At 45.8% G+C, this 14,731-nt stretch overlaps 1 protein-coding gene across 2 annotated transcripts; it reads left to right on the plus strand.

Moving 5' to 3' along the window:
- The first annotated feature begins 3,118 nt into the window (after positions 1-3,118).
- Positions 3,119-14,195, plus strand: EIF2S2 (eukaryotic translation initiation factor 2 subunit beta). Of its 2 annotated transcripts, XM_086474511.1 has the most exons (9): positions 3,119-3,188; positions 7,539-7,719; positions 8,620-8,723; positions 9,848-9,983; positions 10,301-10,401; positions 10,840-10,988; positions 11,823-11,879; positions 12,911-12,996; positions 13,729-14,195. In XM_086474511.1, exons 1-9 carry the CDS (start codon positions 3,174-3,176, stop codon positions 13,902-13,904), a joined length of 1,005 nt encoding a protein of 334 aa, XP_086330637.1. In that variant the 5' UTR covers positions 3,119-3,173; the 3' UTR covers positions 13,905-14,195. The 2 variants fall into 2 exon arrangements, with proteins under 2 accessions (XP_086330637.1, XP_086330638.1); XM_086474512.1 differs by lacking the exon at positions 11,823-11,879.
- The last annotated feature ends 536 nt before the right edge of the window (positions 14,196-14,731 follow it).

The raw sequence follows: 14,731 nt of genomic DNA on the forward strand, positions 1-14,731 counted from the left end.
ATGATATCGTGTGCATAATCTCCCGCTAGCGTAAAAGTTTACACCACACAATGGGAAGTTATGGGACGCCCAGAATGCAAATGGTCTGGAAACATTAAAATGCAAAAAACCCCGTAACAATGTTTGGGCTGATGGCTCTGTCTGCTTTAACACTGAGTCTTGCATGAAATGGATGAGCTTTTCATTTCAAAGAGTTGCTTGGGAGGCAGAATGGTAACGTGTACTTTGTGGTAAGTAATTCTGTTGTGTATTGGTGCCATATTCTTTTATTAGCCACTATTAGGGAAGTCTGCTGCCACCCTGGGGCCCAGGGTAAGGACATCTCTAGTAAACTCCCTAGCCTGGCATGGCCCTCGGACTACTACCCGCTACTGCTCTTCCGTGTGAGTGGCGATGAAGCCGCCATGCATAGTCCAAAAGCAATCAAGAGATTTCAGGGCCTTGGGACGGTTGGTGAGGGAATCTGGAGCACAGGTTGTTTTTTCCTCTCTCCTTCCAGTTGCAGGCAGTGACACTGGAAGAAACAGATGGACCCAGTCCACTAATGCATGGCTCCAAGGCTGGTGTCACCGCCAGAGTTTTGGGGTTTTCGATAATGGGATGGCTTACATGGCACCAGGCTTGCTGGCGTCAGATGGGATTCACCGTTCTCAAAGGGGGAAGAGGGTCTTTGCTCATGAGCTAGCGGGCTCACTGACAGAGCTTCAAACTAGACTTGAAGCGGGAGGGAGGATAATACCAGGCTTGCACATGACAAGCTGTGAGATGACATGTCAAGGTTAGAGGGACGAGGTGCTAGCAAAGGCCATCAGCCTGTTGCTCTGAGACATGCTGGCTACACTGGAGCACACGTGGAGTCTTATGAAGATGAGACAGGGGCTCCTGAGGTAATAGGAGTCAACAGCAAAACACCAGGAAATACCTCAAAGGAATTAAGGGGTCTTCCTCTGTGAAGGTGACATGGCCGACAGCCCAGCTGAAGTGCCTCTCACCCACACATGCAGACGGGCCACAAACAGGAGGAGCTGGAAGCCACCGTGCTGCTAGAAAGCTACAACCTAGTTGCCATTACTGAAACTTGGTGGGGCGAATCCCGTGACTGGAGCGCAGCTATCGATGGCTGCGGGTGAGGAAGGAGGGGTGGAGGCATTGCCCTCCACATCAAGAAATGGAGAGAGTGTGAAGAGCTGCCTCTCAAGAACAGCCATGAGGTTGCAAGGGTAATAATTAGAGATCAAGGCAACAAAGGCAACCTGTGGTTGGGGTCTACTACAAGCTGCCTGATCAAGGGGAGCCTACAGACGAAGCCCCCTTACTCCAGCTACAGGAGGCATCACGCTCGCAGTCTTTTCCTGCTGGGGGACTTCAACCACCCTGACATCTGCTGGAAAAGCAGCACAGCGAGCTGCAGGCAGCCCAGAGGACTCCTGGAGTGCGCTGAGGATAACTTCCTAAGCCAGGTAATAGACAGCCCTACCAGAGGGGATGCGACACTGGACCAACTGGTCACCAACACAACTGAGCTAATCAGTGATGTCAAGATTGGAGGCAGCCTGGGCTGCAGTGATCAGACACTGAGGGACGTCACAGTCCTGAGGGATATGGGTCAGGTGAAGAGTAAAGTCAAACCCCTGAATTTTAGGAAAACTTTTAGGAAAAAAATTTTAGGAAAAATTCCAGCTCTTCAAGCAGTTGGTCAATAGGACCCCCTGGGAATCTGCCCTCAGGGACAAGGCAGCCGAGCAGAGCTGGCAGATCTTTAAGGACATTTTCCATAGAGCGCAAGAGCTCTCGATCCCTGGGTGTAAGAAACCAGGAAAGGAAGGCAAGAGACAGGCATGGCTGAGTCGAGACCTGCTGGGCAAACTAAAGAGCAAGAAGGAAATGCACAGGCAGTGGAAGCAGAGACAGGTGTCCTGGGAAGAGTATAGGGACACTGCCCAGTTGTGTAGGGATGGGGTCAGGAAGGCCAAGATGCAACTGGAGCTGAACTTGGCGAGGGATGCAAAGAATGATAAGGGCTTATACAGGTATGTCGGCCAGAAAAGAAAGGTTAAAGAAAGCATACCCCCCCCACTGAGCAAGACTGGCAAGCTGCTAACAACAGACAAGGAGAAGGATGAGATACTCAACAACTTTTTTGCCTCAGCCTTCACTGGCAACCTCTCTTCCCACACCTCTCTCTTCTGATAGAAATCACGTTCCCAGACATCAAGCAAGCTACCAGTGAACAGTGGAACAGGTTGCCCAGGGAAGTTGTGGTGTCCCCTATCCCTGGATGTACCCAAAGCCCAGCAGGACAAGGTCCTGAGCAACCTGTTCTAGCTGACTCTGCATGGGCAAGCAGGTTGGACCAGATGCTCTCCAGAAGCCCTTTCCTACACCAAGTAGTCTACCATTCCGGGGGATGACGGGCGGTTGCTTTTTTAGTGACGGACAAAAAGAAGTATTGCATTTCCCCACTACTTTGATCAGAACAACCACCCAGTTTCCGCCCCCCCCCCCCCCCGTGCCTCAGCGCTTTTGTTCTCTGGTATGTATTCCTCGTAGTCCCTTCATGCTTTTGTGTGCAATAAACCTGCGAAAGAAACGCTACTCTTCCTGGGCCACATAAACCCCGGGAAGAGGTGGCCTGTGAACACCAAGGACACCTCCAGCGAACACAGCCCTCAGTTCCTGGGGGCCCTGCCGCCCTCCCCCCCCCTCCTCACACGAGCAGCAACGGTCCCTGGCTCCTCCCCAGGCCCGAACCAGCCCGGACGGAGGTGCCTATGGGAGCCGCCTGGGTTAGCTCGGGGATGCCGAGGGGGAGACAGCTGCGCCCGCCAGATGCCAGCCGGGGTGAGGGCCCCGCTTCCCCGGCAGCGAGGAAAGGCCGGGCAGTCCCGCTCCCGCCGCCGCCGCCTCCTCACAGCTCCCGCCCGCCCGGCCCAGCCGCGCAGGCGCAGCTCCGCAAACGACAACTCCCGCGAGGCTCCGCGGCGGGGCGCGCAGGCGCGCGGCGGCTGCGCAGGCGCGGGGGCGCGCGGCGCTGCGGGGGAGGGGAGCGCTGATGCAAGAGGCGAGCGCGGCTGCCGCGGGCCGCTGCTGACCGCGTCCCCGAGCGCCGCCGCTCCGCCCGCCTCCCCCTTCGCTCCGCTCCGCTCCGCACCGCACCGCTCCCGGCCGCAGCCATGTCGGGCGACGAGGTGAGACCCGGCGGCTGCCGCCCTCGGGGGAGCCGGGTTGGAGGCCTGCGCCGCGGCCGGGGCCGCCGCCATGTGGGAGACCGGGCCTGAGGCCTGCGCCGGGCAGCGAGCGCGGCCTCCGCCCTGAGGCAGAGCCGGCGGTTCGGTGCTCGGGCGGCCGGCGGTGCGTGGGTCCTGCGGCCCCGCCGGGCAGTACCGGTTGCTCCGCTCGCCGCCGTCCCTGAGCAGAGGGGGCCGCGGCCGCCTCTCGGTGCGGTGGGCGGAGGCCGGGCCGGGCCGAGTAGTGGCTGGCGCCTTCCCCAGGAGCCTTCCCGGCCTCTGTGCGCTGTGGGGTCCCGCCTGGCCCGCGGCTGTGGTCTGGCTCCGTGTATCGAGGGAAGGCCTAAAACTCGCCTAAAGCGCCTCGTGTTCTGCCGGCGCCCGCCTGTGGCAGGGGAGGGCTGGGGAGGAAGGCAGATTTCCCCTGCCTCCCCTTCTCCGTCGTGTTTCACGCTCTTCTAGCGCTACGTAGCGTTTAGTCACTTTACTTACCACTCTGTTTTTGTGGAGCTTTAATGTCTTGTCTTTAAGCCTCGAGAGTTAAATAGTCACATCTTAACCCATGATAACTTCAGGTTTTCTGGATCCGGTGGTGTTTGTTTAGGCAGGGAAGTAGATGCATCTGTCTGAGAAGTTTTTTGAGTGTTGTAGATGCCATGTGGTGGCACCTTCACTAACCTCATTTCAGTTGCTGTCATGGGGAAAAGGAAAGCTGTATGTGTGTGAGGCTCTACGCACCCTGATGGATGACAGTATAGCATGTGGGAAACTGCAGTGGCTGAATCCATGAGATGGCTGCTTTTGGTCTTGTATCTTCTTTCTGGTGTTGTTTAAAATACTTGTGTGGCTTGTTTCCTTCTGAGCAAAGTGATCACTCTAGTCTTGGAGACAGGCAAGTCATAATTTTTCCTGAGTAACAAAGGAGAACTGCTGTAGTTACTAATTATTTTAATGGTAGCTGAGACTGACTTATTCAGCTGCTTTAACATTGAGAATGAATGTACTGCGTTTTTATGTCTAATTGTGTCCTTTGAACTGCAGTTGTAACGTCTAGGTTGTGCTCTCGTTCTAGAAATTAGCACCCAGGAGTTGTTGCATCAGATGCTTTCTGTCTCAGGTGATCATAGGGCCATAGAGCAGTTCATCTGGAGTTTCCTGGGTTGGATTTAGTTAAGTGTCAGTAAAATTATTTGTCTTGTGTAATGCATTTGTTCTGAAAGTGAGGTGATATCGGGAATATCTAATGTAGTGAAGTTGCATCTCTGGATTGCTTTATGTAGCAGACTGACAGAGAATAAAGATGGTAGCAGATACTACTGTTGAATTGTCACTGTTAGATATTCTGGCTGGTGTATGTGTGAGAGGGCGTGCGTGCACACGCCTTCCAGAACTTCTGTGTATCTGGTCATTAGGAGCCAGATAGGTTGTTATTGACGTTAGGTTGGTGAAACTTTAAAGCCAATGTGCCTGTAAAGCTGAGAAGGGTGAAGACAAATTTGCACATTAAGCTGGTATAGATGTTACAAAACTTTGTTCTCTTGCATCGGACTGTAGCTTAAAATTTTCAGAGCTGTACAGAAAATGAAACTCCCCGGTAGAAACATTTACTGTCTGAGTGCTGCCCAGAAGTGTGGCACAGGGAAGGCAACGCAGCCCCTATTTGCAAGGGGAAGCAGTCCAATAACACCTATTTGGTTTATTAAAAATCCTACTAGAAATATATATAATCCCACTAAATATCTAAAAGTTCTTCTGGGCCTGTAGTTTTATGAAGCTTTAGGAAATACTATTGGAGGATGCTGTGTTTTGAGCAGCCAGAGGGTTGCTAATTTTCTATCAAGTTGGGATTTTGACTGTGTAGACATTTGAAATGAGGAGTAGGTATGTGGAGCTGGATGTGAGAAAGAACTGTGTGGTCCGCAGAAGAGAAAACCCATGTGGGAATTTGAGAACAGAAACAGGATGGCAGTTTATAAGCCTTTCTACATAGGAAAAGCACAGAATTTAGTGTCTTTGGGCAGGGGGCTCCAGTCCCTTTAGTAGAGGGCCTGCAGCTTTGTAGTTTTTCAGTGCTTAAATGGTATCAAAATGCTTCAACTAGTCAAACATCCTGAGTAGTGAAAAGGAAGGAAGAAACTTCTGAAATGTGTAGAGCTCAGGCAAAACCCAGAACAGGCTGGTTAGTTTAGGTCATGATTTGTTAAAGTGTGTGTGACCTGTGACCCCTGCTTAGTTTTCGTTGAAGCCCTTGATGAACGGAGTATTTCAGGCATGGGCCTCCTTTCCAGGTTGCGGCACTCTTACATTAGGTTCCTGAGTGCAGATAGCATGTTGTGACTAGGTCTCAGGTTTGCAGAAGCTTGGCTTGACCTGACTGGATGGAGGGGACCTTCAGGGCAGCGCTCTGTTCAAGGCCAGCTGTGTTGTTTTAATGCTGGAAAAACAATCGCCTGTGTCCGGAAGTTCTCCTCGTGTGATAACTTCAGTTTGGTGCGGTATGACTGAAGGCACGCTCTGTCCCTTGTAGACGCAAGATGTGCTCTGTGGTGATTTGGGATGAAAGATGTCTTTTTCCTCACAAAGAGGAGAGGGATTTGGGGCGGGTGGGGTGGTTTCTTCTTAGAAATTATTACACCTGATCTAAGCATAATCTTATGTTTGCTTAATCATGTGAGAAGATACAAAACTCATCAGTCTTGCAAAGCTTCCTCAATGAAATGAGTCACGATCTTGAAAATGATGTTCCCAAAGCTGTGGGCTCTGGCCAAGGCCGGCGCTTTCCCTCTGTTTCAGCAGACCGGGCGGTTGCAGGAGGAGGCTGCAGACAGTGTAACCGGTTGTGCACATTCCTTGATTGCTGTGCATTACAAGAGCATGATTCACACGTGTGTCTGACTCAGCAGTAGAGGAAAGCCCTCTGACAGAACTTTTTTGAACATTATTCTAGCACAGTGGGTACAACTAAAGACACACTTCAGCCGATTGAAAGCCTCAAGCTTCAGTGTCCCATGTGTATGGATGCTTCTGTGATGCTGCTTACTTTACTGGCTTTCAGTAGAGCCTTTATGAAACATGTGAGTTCCAGAAAATCAGAAGAATATTACCAGAATATCATGTGTAGGAGAATGAGAAGTGCAAGGAAAAGATTGCTTCGTAGAGGGAGGGCAACAGCTAAACTTGCCATGTGTAACAAACCAAGAGGTTGGAGAACTGATCCTTTGATGAAGTGGTGGTATTTTCATGAGTGAGAGTGTTTACGATGCAGAATTTTAACTGTGAGAGCATTCTTCAATTTCTAGATAAGAAAAGCTGGAGAAAGTCTCGTTAAGTGTCTAAAATTGTTCGATGTATTAAATGGTGTGAAAATATGGCCAGCTGTCTGTAGCAAAACTGACCAATAGCTACGATGTCCAACTCGCATCTTTACTGAGAAAAGTAGAAGCATTGCTGTGTTAAATATCTCAGGTCTGCAGATGATGAATAGGTTAAAAGTGAGTCTTGGAGTGAGTGCCTTCTTCACAGTCAGGCTAGGTGAGTGAAGCTTATTCACTGGCTAAAGAACTCATTAACAGCTTTTAATCACTTGGTGTCTGAGGTTCAGTTTCCCACCTGTGGGGGAAGAGGATGAGACCTTTGCTACTACATAGTGTTGAGGGCTGATACAGGTCTTGCTGTACCACCAGCCCCTTCTAGGTTTCTCCCTAGTCCAGAGCATTCTTGTCAAGAGAGTTGTTGGTAAGTCTTGCCTCTTAATGAACCTGGAAATTAATGTGTGTCACAAATGGAGCTACAAAGTATAACTGTTGTGTAATCAGGCTCTGTGGTAGAGGTGTGCTTAAGCTTTTGTCTGATGCTGAGTGCTTCAGTCATTGCTTTGCATTGTGCTGCTTCAAAATTTGACTCCATAATGATAATAAAATGGAGAAATAGCTGGTAGCTAGTCTGTCAGAGATTCACAGCTTTGATATATTTTCAGCTGAAGTAGTGTATAGATGGCAGGAAGCTTGGACTATCATAGGAAAAGTAGCAGAAGCTCTAAACAGTCGAGCAGTGTTCCAATCTCTCTTCTCTTTTACGTGGTCACATCAGTTATGTTTTGGGACAAGATCTGTGGGGCTTTTAAAGCCACCTGTGTAACCACTGTTTTGTGTCAGTTAACTTGTTGTTACAGATCTGGAAAAATCCCTAGTTGAGATTGAAGCCAAGGAACAGTTTGCATAACTGAAGGACTGTTGAGAGAAACTTAAAGGTGTAATAAATATTAAATGGAGGGTGGTTATTGTGCTGCTAAGGGACTCTTGACTTTTACAGATGATTTTCGATCCCACTATGAGCAAGAAGAAGAAGAAAAAGAAGAAGCCCTTTATGTTGGATGAGGAAGGAGGGGATACACAAGTGGAAGAGACTCAGCAATCGGAAACGAAAGAAGTTGAACCAGAGCCAACAGAAGACAAAGATGTTGAAGCAGACGAAGAAGACAGCAGGAAGAAAGGTAGAGTGAATCCACGTAGATAAACTCTCAAAGGTAGAGAAATCCTTCTGTATTTTGAGACTACAAGCCCCATTTCAACAATTTGGCGTCACATGCTGGGACCCAGGTTTGTTTAGAGGCTTGTGAGTAATACTCTGCTGTCCATCTGGAGGGCATATTTCCGTCCTGCTTGAAATCATGTTCCCAGACATCCAGCAAGCCACCAGTGGCTTATGTATATTCCAGTTCCCTGACTTGGAGTCTTTTGTGTGAGACAATGAAAAGAGCGCCCCTAGAACAGTTAGCATGGAGTTCTGTGCCTGCCACATGCAGTTGTTGCAATAATTACACAATTGTGTGTGTTTTTCATTTGAACAATTAAGCAATAGTGTGATAACAGCAATATGGTTTCTAGTTTTTGGACAACAGAGTGTTCTTTGGAATATTTCAGGAAATAAGCTTGTGATTGTGTCTATACCCTTGTTTTTTAAATCGAGGCCAGTGTCATTTCAAGATGACCTGGTTTGGGGAATGCTGTTAACTTAAATCCAGTTTGCTGATAAAATTGGCTCCTGCAGTAGAAGCTACACCTTCCTCCTACAGTTTTCTTACCATTTTTTTCAATTATCTTTACTATAATGTCAAAAGTGGCTAGTTTCTCCTGTACAGCAGAAAGAGAGATTAAGCGCTTGAAAAATAAGTAAATGCAGGTAGAAGATGCAGAAACTGTGAAATAGTACTGAGGTATTTGGGGATAGAGGGGAATGACATCTTTAAAACCCAGAAGATATCTGTAGGGGCTGCAGATCATTGCTTGTGTCTCACTATAGTGTTTTGGAGATTTGGATGTAAATTAGAAACCTTAATGTCTAAACTTTCTGCAGTTGTTATACTTCTTTTGGCAATCTTTTGGTTTTTTAGATGCAACAGATGACCTGGATGATTTAAACTTCTTCAATCAAAAGAAAAAGAAGAAAAAAACAAAAAAGATATTCGATATAGATGAAGCAGAAGAAGGTGTAAAGGTCTGTTTACATAACTAGGCCATCTTGTCTATGGCTGAAAACTTCCCTTCATTTTCTGGGGATTGGCAGTGCGGGAGGTGTTTTGAGTCTGTCCTTGTGCGTTAGTGCAGTTAATGAAATGTATGTTTCACGCGTCTTTCATATATCGTGGGTTCTGCTGAACAGAACCCACCTGCAGGGCTTTTTGCACAGAAGTGGAAAAAAAATGTAACTGATCTGCACAATGAGCAAGTAATTCTGCACTCCATAGTGAGGGTGGACTAGCATCGAGGTTAATTGTCTTTTGGGGCGAGAGAAGTAAATGGGTGTCAGAAGCCATGCACAGAGTAGTCCTCTAAAGGCCAGCCCTTCAAACAGGGGGTATAGATCTGCTAAGAAATCTGTTTGTACTCTGATGTTTTCTTCAGAAATTTCTGGCTAGTGTTCTGTGTTCCCGAAGGTGGAAGGGATATTTTTACTCTTCTCAAGTTTTATTCCAAGTCGTGTGTTTGTATCACGTGTCAGTGTTACTGGCAAGCCCAGAGAGCAAGAGGGCAGAGAAACGTTACGTTACGTGTAAACCTCTTCTTCAGATTCTGCCTTTTGGGGGAGAATGTCTGTTTGATCTGCCCAAGACAGGCAAAATGCTTGCTTTGCCTGTGCAGAATTGTGGTACCAAATTGGACTGGCTGCAGGTAGCGCAGCTTTGCCTTACTTTATTGTCTGGCATGTAGGGTGTTTCGTTCCTTTATCCCCCAAAATAGCCAATGCCTTGAGGTAAGTATAGCGTGATCTTGTTCTTCACCAGCCAGAAGTTACACCAGAAGATTTTTGCCCATGTTGATTATCCAGTAGCAAATCAACTATTCCAAAGGAAATAGTATAAATTAAGTTTTGATACAAGACTGCGGTGTTAGACACATGTACATCATTGGATCTGAGCTTGGCATGTGAAAATCCAGCCCTGCTTCATGGTAGGAGGGCAGTGCTGTCTTCAACATTAGTTCCGTTCTTACTTATTACGTTTCAGGATTGGGGTGGGTAGTACTGGTATTTATCTAGTACAGTGTGCTACTAGTATTACTGCTGTGCAGTTGAGATTTGTGTTTAATGCTGTGAACTACGGTCTTATTATTTCTTTGCAGGACTTGAAAATTGAAGGAGATGTGCCAGAAGCAGTAGAACCTGAAGATGACCTTGATATCATGCTGGGCAATAAAAAGAAGAAAAAGAAGAATGTGAAGTTTCCAGATGAAGATGAGATAATGGAGAAGGATGAAGGTAAAAGTATAACCCAGCTCCATGAGGTGTTGAAAGTGAGATGCAGTCTGTGTCATAGGTGAATAAGTTCTGTTCGAGTGCCTTTTGCGTTTCAAGATTCCTGTTGTTACCTTTACCACTGTATTGTTATCAGAAAAGTGCTCTATAAAATCACTGTGTAAATTTGCCGTAGGTGCTCGTGTCCCTTGTAGGCAGACAAATAGAAGACTTGTGCTCGTATCTCAGTGGAATCTTCTTTGATGTTCCTTTTAGAAATGATGTAAGGATGAGGTTAAAGAATATTTTTCTTAATGAATCCCAAACAACTTTCTTCACAGCTTTTGAGGATGAAGATAGCAAAAAAGATGATGGAATTTCCTTTAGCCTTCAGTCAGGACCTGCGTGGGCAGGCTCAGAAAGGGACTACACATATGACGAGGTAATGCTCGAAAGACTTCTTAAAAATATTTTCCGTGTTGGTGCGCATCAGTAGAGCAGGGCCTTGTGCTCTGATGTCCTGTTTCCAGCTTCAGTTTGAAGGACTTGCAGTCAGAAGCTCGTGAACAGAAAAGTAGCAGACAGCACATCTTTTATCGCAGTTAACTCACACAGGGCAATATTAGTGATATCAGAACGCCTCTGCAAATAGACTGAAGTGCTGTAGATTATGAAGTAAATCCTTGGGGAAACAGCTTTTTTATTTTGCATTTATCAGAACATTTTTTAAGTGTGTTCATAAGCATATGGGGAAATGCTAATGGGCAAAGACTGTCTAATACTCATGCTGAATGCTGTTTCAAGTTTTTCAGAAGTGATGTACTTCCTGTGAGAAATGCGAGATATTCATGTTGATGTGAATCCCCTTTTTTCTTTGCAGTTGCTCAATAGAGTATTTAACATCATGCGGGAAAAAAATCCAGACATGGTAGCTGGAGAAAAACGAAAATTTGTCATGAAGCCTCCGCAGGTTGTGAGAGTAGGGACCAAGAAAACATCTTTTGTCAACTTTACAGATATCTGCAAATTGTAAGTTTTGAGATTTGACAGGAATAGTGGGTGAGTGCACTTTCCTGTGCAGTTGGCTGTTGTGCTGAAGGCATGTTTTCTGGCAAAAGAAGATGGCAAACCAGAAGTAAATTGAGATAATTTCTTATTTTATACTCAAATTATGAAAATGGTAGGTTTGCTACATGGACCTAATGGACTGAAGCGAAACCTATTGATTTTGTGAGTTCACTGGCTTCTATAAAGTCTGCAGTTGGGTCACCAGTGATATTTATTTGCAGGTCTTGGGCGGGAGTGGGTGGATGGGGAAAGTGATTTCTAATTTGAGCTGCTACAAATACTGTTCCTTTGGTAAATGGTATGGAGTTCAGTCATTTTTTCCCCATTGTTTTCTGCAGCGCTTTCTGTATCTTAATTATCTCTTGTGAAGTCAGTTCTGTTCTTTGTGGGCACTTCTGGGAATGCATATCTGATTTGTTTCATGAGTGTGCCAGAAAACAGTGCTGATGATATCCTACTGAGGATCTGGGTAGTACACTAAAGTGACTTTTTGATGGTAGCTAGTAACACTTTTTTTCAGGGAATGGCAGCAGAATAAGAATGGAAAATCTCAAATAGAAGACTTGTTTGTAATAGTTATGGTAACTGAGTTTGGCTTGGAGGGGGCACGGGGCAGGCGTTGTGTTCAGCTTTCTTGTCCTCAGTCACTGTCTGCCTGAGCTCTTTGGTGCAGACCCTCTGGCACTGCCCCCTTTTAAACTTAGTAATTTAAGATTGTTTTAGCTTGCCAGTCCTGTGTAAATATCAGATTTCTCTGAAGCGGGGAGGTTAAACATCTCCTTACTCTATTTTTAGATTACATCGTCAGCCAAAACATCTTCTGGCATTTTTGTTGGCAGAATTGGGTACAAGGTAAGGCTACTGGGCTCTGTGTGTGCTTGTGCATGTAGGAAGCAATGGCAACGTAGTTGACATCTGATCAAAAATAAAATTCTTGGGTCTAGGTCTGTATGTATGTGCTGGAACACCAGGCTTTTCCTCCCTGCCCTTAGATGCTGTGCAGGGTGGTTGAAGAGATACCATCTTAGGGAGGAGGTGCAGAGGCAAAATATAAGTCCTAGGGAACAGTTTGGATAAGGGTTTGGATTCCCTGTTTGGGACCTTTCTTAAAGGTGCTCTGACAGCAGAGCTCTGTCACAGTCGGTGAGGATAGCTCTGTGGCTCATACCAGCTTCAGGCAGGTGGTAGACAGCAGGGAAGAGGGAATGCCTGGCTGCCTCTTGGCAACTCTTGTGGGGCTGTAGGTAGTTACCCTGTCTAATGTGGCAGTTAAATCCACCTCTCCTAGCATAAAAGCAGTGTTGATTTTGTATGTCTCTTTACCAAAGGTCTCGTGCTGTGGTGGTGCGCTTCCTGGTGGGCTCGTCATTTCTCTGTTGTAGACTACAGTGTTGTTACATGTAGCTGTAGAGAATTAAGGAGTCTAATATGCCCATTTGATTGGGCTTTGGAGTCTCTTCATCTCCAGAGGACTTAAACAAAAACTTTGAAACCATAATGTGAAAAAAATGTTCAACTTACTACATCAGAATGACTAGAAAAGGATCTTATTAGCCATAGTACAGCTTACTAGGGAGTTGTCTTGGTCACTTCTGTGAGACAAGCAGTGTTAATTCTCAGTTCTGTAAAGTTCTGGTGGGGTAGCTGAACTATGAGGCTGATCTCTGCTGGAGTTTGCTTTTACTGCAGCGAGGGTGATGGTTGGGCAAAACTTCCTGTAGGTTTTAAAGCGCCTTTAGAATTTTGCATATTTTTTTCCACAAAGTAATTCTGGCTTACTCTTGATCTTGGAGAGTGCATCATTATTTTGCTTCATGTTCCTGACTTGTTTTAACACTTGACGTCTCCTGCAAATCAAATAATTAATTTTTCTTTTAAATTAGTGGCTCAATAGATGGTAACAACCAACTTGTAATCAAAGGAAGATTCCAGCAAAAACAGATAGAAAATGTCTTGAGAAGATATATCAGTAAGTATAACTCCCTTTTCCACTACAGATTGCTCTCAGACTCCTTTTGGTGACTAGTGGCCCATGTACGGCCCACGTGTGCGTGCGTGTGTGGAGCTTCTGTGCTCAGGAGCTGCAACTTTGCTGCAGCTTTATAACGGAATAGTGCAAGTACAGGTGGTTCTGCTGTGGTTATAAGAAGCCCATAGGTCATGCTCTGTCCTGGCACTGAAACCTGCCAAGGAAAGCAGTAGGAGCAGAGGATTGCTTCTTTTCATTTGACTTTCATTTCTTGGCTTTGAGGACTATGGGAAATAACAGAAAATGTTAATTTTAGTTTGTTGTACACGTTAATTAGTGTGTGCTGCTGGTCAAAGGACTCGCAGATTATATGGAACAAAAAATAGTGTTTTAATGCTGCGTGTGCACAAGAGTTGCTGACATCGGGGAATGCTGTTTCAGCAGAGGAAGTTATGGAATCCCAGTGGGAAGTCTTAACTGGTGGTTACTGTTTTTAAAACACCAGTGTCGGTGTGTAACGTACTGTATGAAACCTAGTCTTTATTAACCTGGGAACTAGGGGAGTTTGTAGGTTGCCTCGGCCTCTGTGGTTTTCGTAGTAAGCCACCCCTAAGTTGGTAGATGCACTTGAACAGCCTTTCCAGACAACTGTTAAACTGGAGGCTGCAGAGTGGTGACTTGTCTGCTGATAATGCGTTAGCTTTTAACGGCAACTTAATTCCTTTTCTGCAGAGGAGTACGTCACCTGCCATACGTGTCGGTCACCAGACACAATCCTACAGAAGGACACCAGGTTATATTTCTTGCAGTGCGAGACCTGCCACTCTCGCTGCTCCGTCGCCAGCATCAAAACTGGTTTCCAGGCTGTCACAGGCAAGAGAGCACAGCTCCGTGCCAAAGCTAACTAGTTTGCTAATCAACACTGGATTTTGCAAAGTGTTCTGGGGAGATATGACTGGACAGGTTTACAATCGGGATGGATTTACCGTTGTATTAAAACAAGATTGTAAAAACTACGAGAAATTTGATTGATTGGTCTGTGAAATCCTTGCAAGATGCAGATCCTCAAGCTGTTCACATACATTTGCTCATTGAATATATTTTACCAACTGTAAGGAACGTGATGGAAAAGGAGGTGCTTTTTAATCCATTCAGACTTCTGTAAAACACAAGATAAATTAAAGATACTATAACAGTGAGTGTCTTCTATTTGGACTTTTCCTTCAGCTTCCTGTTCTTAAACAGCTCATGGGGATGGTTGGCACGTTGTTCTGCGGATCATGTCACTGAACTATGTCCAAGACCCAGAATAAAGTTTAAGATAAAGGGTTTTTTTGGTTTTGTTTTGGTTTTTTGTTTTTTTTTTTTTTTTACGTGACAAGCTTATTTTTAGTTAGGCTATCACTAAACAGAGAAACCAGTCGCAAAAAGTCATGGGGACAATACTCCAACATGAGAACTGCTCATGCTTTTATAGCCACATTAATATGGGGATGCATTTTGCACAGGAAGCGGTATCAGGACGTGTTGATACTGCTTAATTAGGCAGAATGTAGCTTTGAGATGGTTCAGACACCATATTGATGCTGAATCTTAACATAGAATTGATGAACTGTACTGTAAGCTTTCGTAGTGTCATAATACTAAATTTTGCAATTTCTAATAGAGAAATGTTTGTATTTAAGTCCTGCACTCTTCACCACTTTAAAAAGAATCTGAGTAAATGCAGCAGCAA

This window comes from Leptosomus discolor, chromosome 17 (assembly GCF_034619465.1).
Source record: "Leptosomus discolor isolate bLepDis1 chromosome 17, bLepDis1.hap2, whole genome shotgun sequence".
NCBI lineage: Eukaryota > Metazoa > Chordata > Aves > Leptosomiformes > Leptosomidae > Leptosomus > Leptosomus discolor.

What these genes read in the sequence shown, in the direction of transcription:
- EIF2S2 (XM_086474511.1), top strand. An exon ending in AGAAGACAGCAGGAAGAAAG is followed by an intron (nt 7,720 to 8,619) that starts GTAGAGTGAATC and finishes TTGGTTTTTTAG; the next exon opens with ATGCAACAGATGACCTGGAT. An exon ending in AAGCAGAAGAAGGTGTAAAG is followed by an intron (nt 8,724 to 9,847) that starts GTCTGTTTACAT and finishes ATTTCTTTGCAG; the next exon opens with GACTTGAAAATTGAAGGAGA.